Below are 12,107 nucleotides of genomic sequence, written 5' to 3'. Positions count from 1 at the left end.
ACTAAGGCTTTGCATCAATAGGAAGAATTCTAATGGCACTGCACCCCCTTAGAAACATACTCTGTTGCTAGCAACCACATTTTCTATAAAATTATGTCTAACAGAAAGCTCGCTGCTGTCTTTCCCTCTGAGAGGCAGTCACCAGTTGGTTAATAAACACTCCTATCAAATTATAATTGGTTTCGCTGTCTTGCTTTCTTGGCTGTCCATTACACCACCACCACTCTGCTGCCACCTCTGTCACCCCAGGGGCAGGGGTTGGACTACACTCTTCTCTCACCCAGTTCCAACAGAGTTCCCCACTGACCGTTTACTTTCTCTTTGGCATTTATGGGTTGAAAAGTCTGGAAACCACCACAGCTACTAGTGATTCACTCTCCTGAAATCAGCTCCCGCTGGTCTGGGCTGTGAGTCTGGGCTGGTGTGGTTCATGCAGGACTGTGCTCAGCTCCCAGCTCGGTGTGATAGACCCTTCCTTTTGGCCTGCCAGGCTGCCTTCAGCGGGAGATTTGTTTCTCTCTGTCACTTTGTGGGTTCTGTAGCTCTAAAATTTGTTTAGAGTCATATTTTACAGATATTGGAGATGGTGGGAGTGGGAGCTCAAGCAAGTTCCTGGTTTACTCCACCATCTTTGATCTGCCCCCTTTTAATAGCATTCCAATAGTCGACTTCTTTAACTATGTTCACAATCAATTGTGAGCTTTATAGCTATAACGCATCCTCTGAACCTGAGGCTCTGGGATTATATAGATCAGGTTCAATCTTGAACTTCTCAAAAATCATACTCTTTATTTTGCTCATGCCCCTACCCAGAGTTGCTCATGGTAACAACTTCCTGTCTAGGTTTATATGAAAAAGGAAATGAATCTCTCATTTCTAATGCAAATATTTATGCTAATGTATTACTGAATATAGGACTGGCTTTATTTAACCAACAAAAAATTGCAAAAAGTCACACCTGAGCCCAACAGACAGTCAAGGCAACTCCCATAATCTCTTATTAGATCTCTACCTCTTTCAGGGACACAGTACATTTAAATTATAAACATATAAATTATAAACAGTACATTTAAATTATAGTTCTACCTGGGGTGGTGGAGTGGTGGACAAAGCATTCAGGTTTGTAAAAGAGTCCATTTGTCTTTCTGAAACAGCCACAGTTTGAATTCCTCCTTTATATTGTGATCTGTTTCTTGCTTTTCCTTGGCTACAAATCCTATTTGGTCCAACTCCTCCGCCTCCTCCATGTTTCTGTCACTGCCATTCCACTGGTCCTGGCTGGTATTTCTGCAGGTCTTGGTGGGGCCCATGAAGTTCATACTATTCCACTACTGCCTCTGTCTGCTGACATTTCTTGGGTTACATGGTTCTCTGGTTGGCTTTCCCACAGAAATGAATCCTAATCTCTATGAATAATCCTTCTCATTTCTCCCTTCCTCTCCAGCTCTCTGGCACCATCTGTTGTCCCCTTTTTTCCCCCCTCTTAAAAAACAAATTTGAGGATATAGTTCAGATGTGTTGACTGGCAATAAACATTTATTAAGCACCTACTATGTGCCAAGTACTATGCTAAGCACTTGGGATACAAAAAGAGGCAAAAGATAGACCCTGCCCTCCAGGAGCTTACAATCAAACGGGGGAAGATAACATGAAACCAAATGTATACAAAGCAAGTTGTATACATGATAAACTGGAAATGATAATAGAGGGAAGGCACTAGAATACAGAACAATATAGGGAAGTCTATTTAAACATATTTATTAAGCATATATTGTGTGCAAGGCACTGTGTCAGTATGGAAGCACATTTAAATAATATAGAATAATAGAGGGAAGATTTTCAATAAAAGATGGGATTTTACTTGTGACTTAAAGGAAGTCAGAAAGTCAGTAGGTGTAGATGAAGAAGGAAAGCATTCCAGGCATGGGGGACAGTCAGAGAAAATGTCTGGAGTCAAGAGATGGAGTGTCTTGTTTGTGAAATAGCCAGGAGGCCAGTGTCAATGGATCAAAGAGTACGTGTTGGGAAGTAAGGTGTATGAAGACTGGGAAGGTAGACTGAGGTTAGGTTATAAAGGGATTTGAATGCTAAACAGAGAATTTTGTATTTGCTCCCAGATGCAGTAGGGAGCCACTGAAGTTTATTAAGGTGACATTGTTGGACCTGAGTTTTAAGAAAATCACTTTAGTGGCTGAATGGAGTATGGACAGCAGTAGGGAGATAGTTGAGGCAGGCAGACCTACCAGCAGGCTATTATAATAATCTAGGCATGGTGATGAGGGCCAGCACTTGAGTGGTAGCAGTATCAAAGGAGAGAAAGGGGCATAATGGAAAGATGTTGCAAAGATGAAATTAACAGGCCTTGGCAAGAGATTGTATATGGAGGATCATGAGGAGTCCAGGACGATTCCAGGTTGTGAGCCTGAAGGACTGGGAGGATAACAGGGAAGATAGGAGGGTTTAGGAGGAGAAATAATGACATGTTGAATTTAAGATGTCTACTGGATATCCAGTTGAAGATGTTTGAAAGGCAGTTGGAGATGTGAGGCTGGAGGTCAGCAGAGAGGTTGGGGCAGGGAAGGTAGACTTGAGAGTCATCAGCATAGGGATGGTAATTCAATCCATGGGAGCTGATGAGAACACCAAGTGAAAAGAAGAGGGCCTAGAACAGAGCCTTGTGGGACACCTATGGTTAGAGGACATGATCTGTATGAGGATCTGTAATGGGAATGTAAATTTTAAAGATCTTCCCTGCCCCTAGGCTAAAGTGCACCTGGAGCCTGGGGTGGGAGGCTTGTTTTTCAGTAGATACTTCTTGATTGGCCAGTGAGTCAATAAGGTTGTTACATTCTCTGAGCCAGGAGAAGGATATATAAGCCCTGATGTGTAACTTTGTTTTGGGGCTCACTTTGAGAAGTGTTCTGTGATTCGATCAGGTGATACTCTGGGAAGCTATTGTTGAGAGTCCCCCGGCTTTGAAAAACCCAGATGTTGATTTGGTATGTATGTAATGGTTGGACAGTTTGGAAACTGTCTATTTCATCTGTTTCTGTCTTGATAATTCTGTCTGTATATTCTGAAGTTCAGGGTGCTGACCGTTTTCCCTTGAACTAGGTAAACGATGCATATCTGACTGATTAAAGTAAGCTTGTTAACCCATTTTGAGTTGCTTTCCTTTATCAAAGCAGATCTAAGAACCTGTGCTGGCAGCCACCCTGGGGACGCTGGGGTGCTTGCTGATACAGGATGCAGGAAAGGCAATAGAGGAGGAGTAGTCATTTCCCATCTGATAAAATATAATAATGGTATTTGGTGATTATCATATTTAGTGTGCTGAAATTCTCTTGAAAAAAAGTATTCATGATACCTGTGTATGAGGCTTTGGTGTAGTCCAAAGTCTGGCCTCTTTAATTTCCTAACCCTGAGCCATATGTTCTTTTTATTTTACCTTTCCTTTTCAACATTGGGTCTTCCTATTTTACTCAGACTGAAAGTTCAGTGGACACTAATGGGCCCAATACCAGTGCTGATTGGCACGGAAGCCTTAACCAATTCTGTTTTTGGTCCAGGATGGTTCACCTCTTCTAGGTAGCATGGTGCCACCCTCTTCCCCACTTCTGGGCATAACACCCTAGATATGCTTTAGCCTTTCTGCAGCTCAGGACTCCTGAGCTCAAGCAATCCACCAACCTCAGCCTCTCTTACTAGTAGAACCATAGGCCTTTACCACCTCTCTGGGTCCAAGCCATGTTTTCAAACATTTTTAATTGAACTTTCCTGTGTCTGCCTTTGACTTGAAGCCACTGAAGACAAATAATAATAAAAGTTAAACATGCAAACTTCAGTGCTTTCCTTCTTTAGGCTAATGAGACATGTTGCTATTAAGCTTGTCACCATCATGATATTGATAAATATGGATTGAATTAATAGAATTTTGGAGAAAGAGAAAAAATATTGGCATTGATAATTTTTCTTTTAAGATTTGTTACTCTATAACAGGGGTGGGGAACCTGTAGCCTTGAGGCCACATGTGGCCCTCTAGGTCCTCAAGTATGATCCTCTGAACACAAAGGACTTGTTCTATGAAGTCTGGATTCAGGTAAAGGGGCATGCTATATACTTAAAGGATAGTAATGTGTAGTTTTTCTTACCAGGGAATTAAGCTCTTCATTTAGATTATGGTACTGATCTAGTTTGGTGCCTAATAAGTCAGGCACATTTGTATAATTTTCGAGTTCTTCTGAATCAGTTTCTCTGTCCTAAAAATAAATATGTTAATGTTCAGTCACAATATTTCTTTATTTCAGCAAATTCTATTTAAACATATTTATTAAACATCCATTGTGTGTAAAGCATGTGTTAGTATGGAAGCACATTTTAAAAAACTCCTTTTTGGTTTCTCCAGAAATAGGAATAAATATTTCTACAGTCTAAAAAACTTTCCATATTCATCCCTTTAGTAGATGAGTAGTAGGTCAAGGAAAAAAAAAGTCTTTCCTGTGGAAACTATCAAAAGTAGTCATCAAAATTTAGGACAAAAAAAAAACCTCTTATGAAGGTACTTTATCAGTACCTTCTCTGAAGTGACAGTGTAATGATCCACCTTTCTCCATTTAGAAAGGATTAAATATTGATCAGAGGACAGTCCCTTTGATTTCTCCAGGGGAACACTTGAGTGGAGTAGTCAAGGAAGAATGGAGCAGTTCTAGTTGAAGATTAAGTGAATATTCTTAATTAATATCGTTCCAGAATGTTAACCTTACTCCCAAATGTATTTTAACACTGTGACTTTTTTTCTTCAAGATATCTAAAAATGCTCCTTCCAACTGTGTGGGGGTAGAGAGAGATGTCTCTCTTGGACATTTCACTCTTTAAGCCAGAAATGTTTGGATTTAGAATAATGATAAGCTAAATAAAATTATTTCTAGCAGACTTGTACCTACAAAATAATATGTAGTGTTAACATTTTTTTTTACATTGGGGATACAAAGTTGAAAAACCCTTTTTACCTTGTTGTGAAGATTAAATGAGATAATTTGTGAAAAGCTTAGATTTCCTGACACATAGTAGGAACCATATAAATGCTTATTCCTTTCCCTTCCCCTATTTCCTCACTCTCCCTCTGTCCCCAACAGGAATGAATTGTTGCCCAGCTATGTTCTGCCAGTCTGTGAGTGAGATCTCCATGCACTAAACATTTATTAATCACCTACTATGTGAAAGGCAATGGTACTGGAAATGCAAAGACAGACAAAATTAAACCCTGCTCTCAAAGAGTTTGCACTCAAAAGATGAGGAAAAAAGGCAAATAACTATAATATAAGGAAGTAGGATACATAGAAAGGAAAGTTTCAGGCAAAGTGCCATCATCATCATCACAGTAGCTGACATTTATATAATGCTTACTATGTGCCAGGCACTGTGCCCAATGCTTTACAATTATTATCTCATTTGATTCTCACAACCACCCTGGGAGGTGGGTGCTATCATTATCTTCATTTTACAATTATGGAAACTAAGGAAGACAGAGGTTAAGTGACTTATCCAGAGTCACACAGCTAACAAATGTTTGAGGTGACTGAGTTAGGTGGTGCACTGGGACTGGAATCAGGAAAACCTAAGTTCAAATCCAGCCTCAGACACTACTAGCTGGGTGGCCCTGGGCAAGTCACTTAGCCCTATTTGTCTTAATTTTCTCATTTATAAAATAAGTTGGAGAAGGAAATGGAAAACCACTCCAGTATCTTTGCCAAGAAACCCCAAATGGGGTCATGAAGAGGCAGACACGACTAAAAGGACTGAACACCAATTTCCTGAATCCAGGTCTGGTGCGCCATTCACTGCACCACCAAGCTGCCCCATAAGAATAAAAGCTATAGAGCTGTTTATACCTTTTTATCCAATGACCCCACTACTATGATGACACTATAAAGATATAAACACAAAAAAGGAGTGGGAGGGGAAAACTTTCCTTGAAACATATTTATATTTCTTGTAGTTTTTCACCATTGCATCCCTGCAAGCACCTGAAGACAAGCTCTCTCTTCTCTTTTACATCCAACCGATCCCTCTAGGGTGTGCTCTCCAAGGATCTAGCCATATTCCTCAGGAGACACTCCAGCTTATCTGGTTTTCCTAAAAGGTGATTCCTAGAACTGAACCCCAAACTCCAAAGTGCAACCTGACCATGGCAGAGTACAGCAAGATAACATTACTTCTCTCCTCCTAAACATTGTACATTTCTTACTAGAGTCTAGGAGGGCACTAGGTGTTCTGGTTTTGGCTACAGCATCGTAACACTGACTCATAGTGAGATTGTAGTCTGTTAAAAGGCAGCACTGGGGAGATCAGGAGGGGGTAGTGGATAAAGTGTTGGGCTTGGAATCAGGAAGAATTCAATTCAAGTCCAGCCTCAGACACCTTTTAGCTGTGTGACCCTGGGCAAATCACTTAACTTCTGTTTGCCTCATTTTCCCCATCTATAAAATAGGGATAGCAGCTACCATGAAGGATTGTTGTGAAGATTAAATGAGATAATTTGTAAAAAAAAAAAAAAGCTTAGCAGAGTTCCCGGCACATAGCAGGAACCATATAAATGCTTATTCCTTTCCCTTCCTCTATTTACTCACTCTTCCCCTGTCCCCAACAGGAATGATTTTTTTTTTCACAGAAAATATTGTTTAGCTATGTCTTCTAACATCCTGTGCTTTTGAAATCAGTATTTTGAATGTAAATATGTTTTATGCCTCTTATTCAATTCAGCCCAGTGTTTTAGTCCAATGGTGTCAGACTCAAATAGAATTCAATCTCTATGGGCAGTACAGTGACTTAGAAAACCACAAATTAACATTATCTATGTTGAACTGTATTCGTATTTATTTTGTTAAACATTTCCCAATTACTTTTTAGTCTGGTTCTAGTGTACTCAGGAGTTTTGTGGGCTGCAGTGAGTTGGACATCTCTTTTCCAGTCTAATTAGATCTTTTTGGATCTAGACTCTCATACAAGATTGCGGGCTCCTGATTGGGGAAAAGGCCATAAAACACACTAAGAAGTAAAAGCCATAAGTTAAAACTTTGTGAAAGGTGGAAGCCCAGACATGGTGACCTATTAAAAATCATAATTCAGATACTGAGTCATAACTTAGATAATGTGACCAGGCAATAACCATAACATGGCCACAGAGTGACCAGTTCGTGGCCAGCGTATGTGACTAGTACACAAACCTGTGTTTGGGCATTTGCCCAATAACAATGGCTTCACACCCAACCTTGAAATGAGCTCATTACTAAGCAGGAACCCAAAATAGCCACTAATAGTAGCAATGTGTTTTGTAGCTCCACCTCCCTTTATTTGATTTCTATAATTACCACTGGGCTTCCCTGGGGTCTTTGCAGGGAATCGATTCATTATTGAGACTGTTTTCATTTGGCAACCACCCTAGACTGGCCCCTCTTATTGTAAGTAATCCAATATGATTATTAAAGTCATTTATTAAACTCTATATTCAATCATAATGGAGCCCTTGGCCTCTTTCTCAGGTACCAAATCAGCTCCTCTGATTGGGGAAACTGAGAATATCTTAGTGCACGGGAATATTGGCCCTTGGAAAGGAACAGAACTCCCCAGTCAGGGGAATACCAGACCTTAGAAATGTATTAACTATCCATTCATGCTTCATGTTGTCTGCAAGTCAAATAAACATGCCATCTGTGCCTGTATCCAATTGGGTCTCTAATTAAAACGTTGAATAACATAAGGCTAAATACAGATCCATGGAGCATACCCCTAGAGATCTTGCTTCAAGCTGACACTCACCTATTAATAACTACTCTGTGTCATTCAACTTAAACCCCAAATCTACCTATCATCCAGCTGTATCTCTCCATCATATATAGGCATAGAATCAGAAACCTTGCCAAATGCTTTACTGAAATTTAAGTATAGCATGGCATTTCCCTATCCTCCACCCCCTTCTCACCCTTCTTATTACTTCATGATAAAAAGAAGTGAGGTTAGTCTGACATAGTTTGTCCTTGATGGATCCATGCTACCACTCTGAGATAACTGCTTCATGTTACATCAGCAAGTCCATCCAACTGTGGGATTCACAAGTTCTCAGTCTTAATACTTGACACAATCATGAACTTGGAAGAAGGTGCAAAGTACCTGTTTGATACAAGGGGCAGGGAAGATCTTCAAATTCTCATTACATTCTACTTCCTTTCTCTCTCTTTCTTTTTTTATTTTATTTTTAATTTTTTTAATTAAAAAATTTTATTTATTTATTTTTTATTTATTTTTCTCTTTCTCTTTCTTCCAGTTCAAGTCTTCTGGTACAAAATGACTAATATGGAAAGTTTTACATTCTTGCACATGTATAACCTATATAGGATCACTTATTGTCTCAGGAAGTGGGGAGGGGAGTGAGGGAAGAATAGAATTTGGAACTAAAAACTTAAAAAAAATAATAAAAAATGTTTTAACATGTAATTGAGGGAAAATATTATTAAAAAAATAAAGTGAAATAATATACATACATATGTATAGTTTCTTTTTTTTTTTTTTTGCTTTTTGGAGGGCAATTGGGGTTAAGTGACTTGCCCAAGGTCACATGGCTAGTTTTTGTGTTAAGTGTCTGAGGCTGGATTTGAACTCAGGTCCTCCTGACTCCAGGGCCAGTGCTCTATTCACTGTGCCACCTAGCCGCCCCATGTATAGTTCCTTTTCAAAAAAATTCAACATTTTATTTTATTATGATTCACATTCTCTCCCTTCTACCTTCTCTCACTCCCACTGAGAAAGCAAACCTCCTTCCTCACCAATACCCCAGTGGTACAGTGAATCTATACTCTGAGTCCATCAACCTTCTATCTGGAGGTCTGTATCAAGTTTCATTGTAAGTCCTGTGGAACTGTAGTTGGTCATTGTGTTGATTAGAGTTCTTAAGTTTTTCAAAGTCGTTTATGACTTCATAATATCTGTGTTATTGTATAAATTGTTCTCCTGGCTCTGTTCACTTCACTCTGCATCAGTTCATACAAGTCTTTTCAGGTTTCTCTGAAACCATCTCCTTCATTTCTTATGGTACTATAGTATTTTATCACATTAATATCCCTACTACAGTATGTTTAGCCATTCCCTAGTTGATGAGCACACCCTCATTTTTCAATTTTTGCCACCATGTAGAGAGCAGAAATGTTTTTTATTCCTTCTTACAGTGTCTTCTGTGAATTATTGGCCTTCTGCTTTACTATATTTCTTCTTATGCTTTACCTTTTTGTTACCCCTCTGTAGTATTAGGATTAATAGATCTATGTGGCTGCTTTCTCTCTCCTCCTTCCTTTTTAATTTAAAGTTCTCTTGAGGAGATTTATAAGAGACCAGAAAAATATTTTTGCTAGCATTTGTCTGGGAATATTTAATCCCCTTTTTGGAATTTGTCATCCCTATATATTTAAGCTATGGTCCAGAAATTCAAATCCTGTTCTCAGATACCAAATTTTGAATCCATCTTTCATTTCCAAAATCTGCCTTTTTTTTTCTCTTTGGAATCCCATACCTTTAATAGAAAACACTGATGAAAACACCACTTGTGCTCCCGAGGGCTTCAGCTTTTTGCCAATGACTCTATAATATTTAACAATACTTTGTTAGATTCTACTGCTGGTATCATTTGTCCTCACATGAATCACTAAAAATGGGTAGCGGTCATCAGGTTTGGCAATTGTTGGGAGAGACTTCATCACATCCACATATGCCCCAGGGAGAGAGCAAATGTCTTTGTTACTTATATCAGGTGAACAAATATTCCTCAGCAGGAGGTAACCAAACACTTATATTTCTTCTTTTTTTCCTGGCCATTATTGGACTTTTTCACATTATGGTACCTGTGGATCTTTATTCTGTGAAACGTATGAAGCTACTTCCTATGGAGAGGAGCTCAGTTACTCCTACTACAAAAAGACCCTCATGCTGAAAATGTTCAATGAGGCAAACTGCCTGTTGGTGAGACATGAAGCTGTCCAGTGCTTCATGGAGGAGGATGCAGTATTTTGGGCTTTGAATAAAGAAAGAGAGGAATTTTAAATAGATAGAGATGATGGGGTATAGGTGGAAGGTGGGAATAGGAATCAATTCATACAAGGTTTATCAGTGGTATCATCTTTGAAAACGTGGGAGACAGAATATAAGTATCAGACATACCTCAAAAACTTTCTCTTGAGAAACTTTTTCATTAGTAATTAACTCCCTAAAGGTTGAGATTCTTTCCTTATGTTTCAGTAGCTAGGATGAATTAGAGACAATTTATATTATAAAAGGAAGAGAAATTAAAATAATTCTTTGTTTAGTATCTTTTACTGTATACTACTGGGTTCACAGGAAGAATCTTTAAGTACATATGATTAAAGATAACATAGGTATCTCCATGAAAGATGAGATTATATTTTTAAAGTAAATTCATGAGAGGTCAGTAAGGCTCTCTGACTATAATATAAAAACAGGCTTAATTCAAAATTCTACCTTCAATATTTAGAATCCCAATTAATTCTAATGGCAAAAAGTTTTGTCAAAACTAAATTGATATATGCAAAATTACTTTTATCTCACTAGTTTTACCCTGAATTAGGATTCTCTCTCTACTTAGATCAACCTGAAAAGGATGATTTCTCTGAATTTCTGTGTTTTCTCATCTAAGTATTTTCTATATTTTAGTTATAAGACACAAAAACAACCTTCCCAGAATTCTACGCATATGTCTTTTCTTTTTCTCAATTCATATAATTTGTTTTCCTTTGGTGAAGGGTCCAACTGTCATGAGTCTAAGTATACAACTTGAATATGTAGCCTCATTCCTTTAACTAGGCAGCACTGTGGCCTACATTCCTTGCTATTTATGTACCTCATATTAAAAATGATGTGTATCTCTCAGATCTACCTCTCTAGTCTTATGACTCTATAATACTCATTTTGAACACTATGCTTCTGCCTCCTCTATTTCACAGTGATTCCCTTGACTTTATCATCAAATCTCTGCTTTTGGCAACTAAAGAATCCTTGACTGTGAAACCAAGAACATAGAGCCTGATAAAACAAATTGTAGTGAAGTTACCTTAAACTTGTAAGAAGTAGATTTAATATTACTTAAATGAGTGAGGCTTTTAAATCAATAAATACTCTTGTGAGGGGCCTAGGAAGGCTCTGGAATTCTAAGAATTACTTCTTTGAAAACAAAAATTATTAAAATATTAGTATCTCTTTATGCCTTTATGTTGCCTTATTCTTTGACTAAACAAGAGGGTTATTATTTCTAAGAGTAATAAAGAGTCACCATACCTCTTTTTCCAATTTTTTTTTCTTAAAGTTGAAACACTTCATTTTTTGATAAACATTCTCACTGTTCTGCAAATGTTCATTATCAGGACTATCTGTATCCTGAGAAGAAAAACAAGATTAAAATTGGGTAAGCTAGACCAACTAGAGTTTTCAATAAAAATCAACTTCAGCTACTTATCCTAAGGCATCTCAGAAAGTGTTGTAGAAGGATTATATATGGCTTTATATTTATAATCTAGTCCTTGGAGTGAAGTAGAGACTCACCCAAAATACAACAGGGAGATATATGGTAGACATAAGCAGTGTGCAATGCATTACAAACAAGAAGTGGGGTAAAAGGAAGTCATTGAAGAATGTAAAATTAAAAAAAAAAAAGAGGATTGGTTAGTCACATGCAAAGGCAGCTAGGTGGCACAGTGGATGGAATGCCAGGCCTAGAGTCAGGAAAACTCATCTTCTTGAATTTAAATCTGACCTCAGACACTTAGTAGCTGTGTGACCCTGGGCAAGTCATTTAACCCTGTGTAGCGCCAATGCAATATTTACAGCACCCATGATCACAATCAAGGTCGTGACTATTTGTATCACATGCCATTCGATCACAAAATATACCAAACTCTCCAGATAGAGGACAGAACTGAAACATTTATTTAGACACCAGAAAACCCAATCCCAAAACCAGTAAACCAATTCAATCATAGCACCAAAGATATTCAGAAGCCATAACAATACTGAGAGCCACAGCATCCTTCAGCCTTCCCACAAACCAA

At 38.3% G+C, this 12,107-nt stretch overlaps 1 protein-coding gene across 1 annotated transcript in view; it reads right to left on the bottom strand.

The window, feature by feature from the left end:
- Positions 1–12,107, bottom strand: part of CAGE1 (cancer antigen 1) — a 123,000-nt gene that overhangs the window by 59,418 nt on the left and 51,475 nt on the right. Inside the window, exons 9-11 of the mRNA XM_069103527.1 lie at positions 11,338–11,436; positions 10,207–10,287; positions 4,152–4,259 (exon numbers count right to left, since the gene is read on the bottom strand). Coding sequence (XP_068959628.1) covers positions 4,152–4,259; positions 10,207–10,287; positions 11,338–11,436 — 288 coding nt within the window. The remainder of the gene's footprint in view (positions 1–4,151; positions 4,260–10,206; positions 10,288–11,337; positions 11,437–12,107) is intronic.

This window comes from Petaurus breviceps, unplaced genomic scaffold (assembly GCF_028583685.1).
Source record: "Petaurus breviceps papuanus isolate PSGF00001 unplaced genomic scaffold, PetGlider_PUasm1.0 582, whole genome shotgun sequence".
Classification (NCBI taxonomy): Eukaryota; Metazoa; Chordata; class Mammalia; order Diprotodontia; family Petauridae; genus Petaurus; species Petaurus breviceps.
This window is presented reverse-complemented; position numbering and strand designations above follow the sequence as displayed.